The sequence below is a fragment of the Buceros rhinoceros genome, unplaced genomic scaffold (assembly GCF_000710305.1).
Source record: "Buceros rhinoceros silvestris isolate BGI_N320 unplaced genomic scaffold, ASM71030v1 scaffold24485, whole genome shotgun sequence".
In the NCBI taxonomy this organism is placed as follows: Eukaryota; Metazoa; Chordata; class Aves; order Bucerotiformes; family Bucerotidae; genus Buceros; species Buceros rhinoceros.
In genome coordinates, this window is record NW_010411467.1 from 593 (window position 1) to 1,545 (window position 953).

Sequence of the window (953 nt, forward strand, 5' to 3'; positions counted from 1 at the left end):
TGTCCCCTGCCTGCGAGCTGTCACCCATCCCTGGTACGGTCCCTCCTGTGTCACCCCAGACATCGCCTACCTGCGCTCCGTCCTGCCCAGCACCACGGAAGAAGCCTTCTTCGATTACTCGGAGGTGACCGTCTCCGCCGTGCCAGAGGGCTCAGTCGTCTTCGCCAGGGTGGGACACACTCGGGCCCCTTCCCTGCTCTGGAGGGGCCATGGGGCTCTTGGCTCCTGTGCCCCCAGGGAGAACGGGGACGTCACCGCCTGGTTGTGGCCGCAGGTTCCGTTCCTGCAGGTGAAGGGGGCGCTGCTGGTGCTTGGTCAACTACGCCAGGTAAAGCCACCTCCTCCTTCAGTCCCCAGGCTGCCGGGGCCACCTCCAGCTCCACTGGAGCCCCACAGCTGTGTGCTGGCGCCATGCTTGGTGTCACCTGTCCCTTTCTCTAGCCTGGTGGCCACAAATGCCTCCCGCTTCCGCCTCCTTGCTGGTCCCGACGTGAAGCTGATGGAGATGGGGCTCCGTTGCGCTCAGGGGCCGGACGGTGCCCTCTCGGCCTCCAAGTACTCCTACATTGGGGGTGAGTGCCGCTCCCCGGTGCCCTGCTGCCCCGTGGCTGCGCTGTCACTTGCCGGTGTCCCTTCCTGTCCCTCCTCGCAGGCTTCAACTGCACCAGCAACGTCTTGGCGGGGAAGCTCTACGGCATCCCAGTGCGCGGCACCATCGCCCACTCCTTCGTGATGTCCTTCAGCTCACTGGAGGAGGTGGAACCTCGGGTGAGTGTCACCGCGGGCTTGGGATGGGGATGGGGATGGGGATGGGGACAGGACACTCTGCCCAGTGGAGGTGGGTGAAGCCCGTGTCACCCGTCCAGGAGTTGTCACCGCTGGCAGGAGGAGAACCGGTGGATCTGCTGGCCCTGGCCCTGTCATGGCTGCGGCGAGTGTGTGAGCTGCTGGCG

General features: G+C 65.8%; 1 protein-coding gene across 1 annotated transcript in view; it reads left to right on the forward strand.

Moving 5' to 3' along the window:
- Window positions 1-59: 59 nt before the first annotated feature.
- The window catches only part of NAPRT (nicotinate phosphoribosyltransferase), a gene marked incomplete at both ends in the record, with an annotated part of 1,869 nt that continues 975 nt past the window's right edge, over window positions 60-953 (forward strand). The window contains 4 exons of the mRNA XM_010136036.1: window positions 60-169; window positions 275-572; window positions 653-768; window positions 867-952. Of these exons, the coding sequence (XP_010134338.1) occupies window positions 60-169; window positions 275-572; window positions 653-768; window positions 867-952 (610 nt within the window). The remainder of the gene's footprint in view (window positions 170-274; window positions 573-652; window positions 769-866; window position 953) is intronic.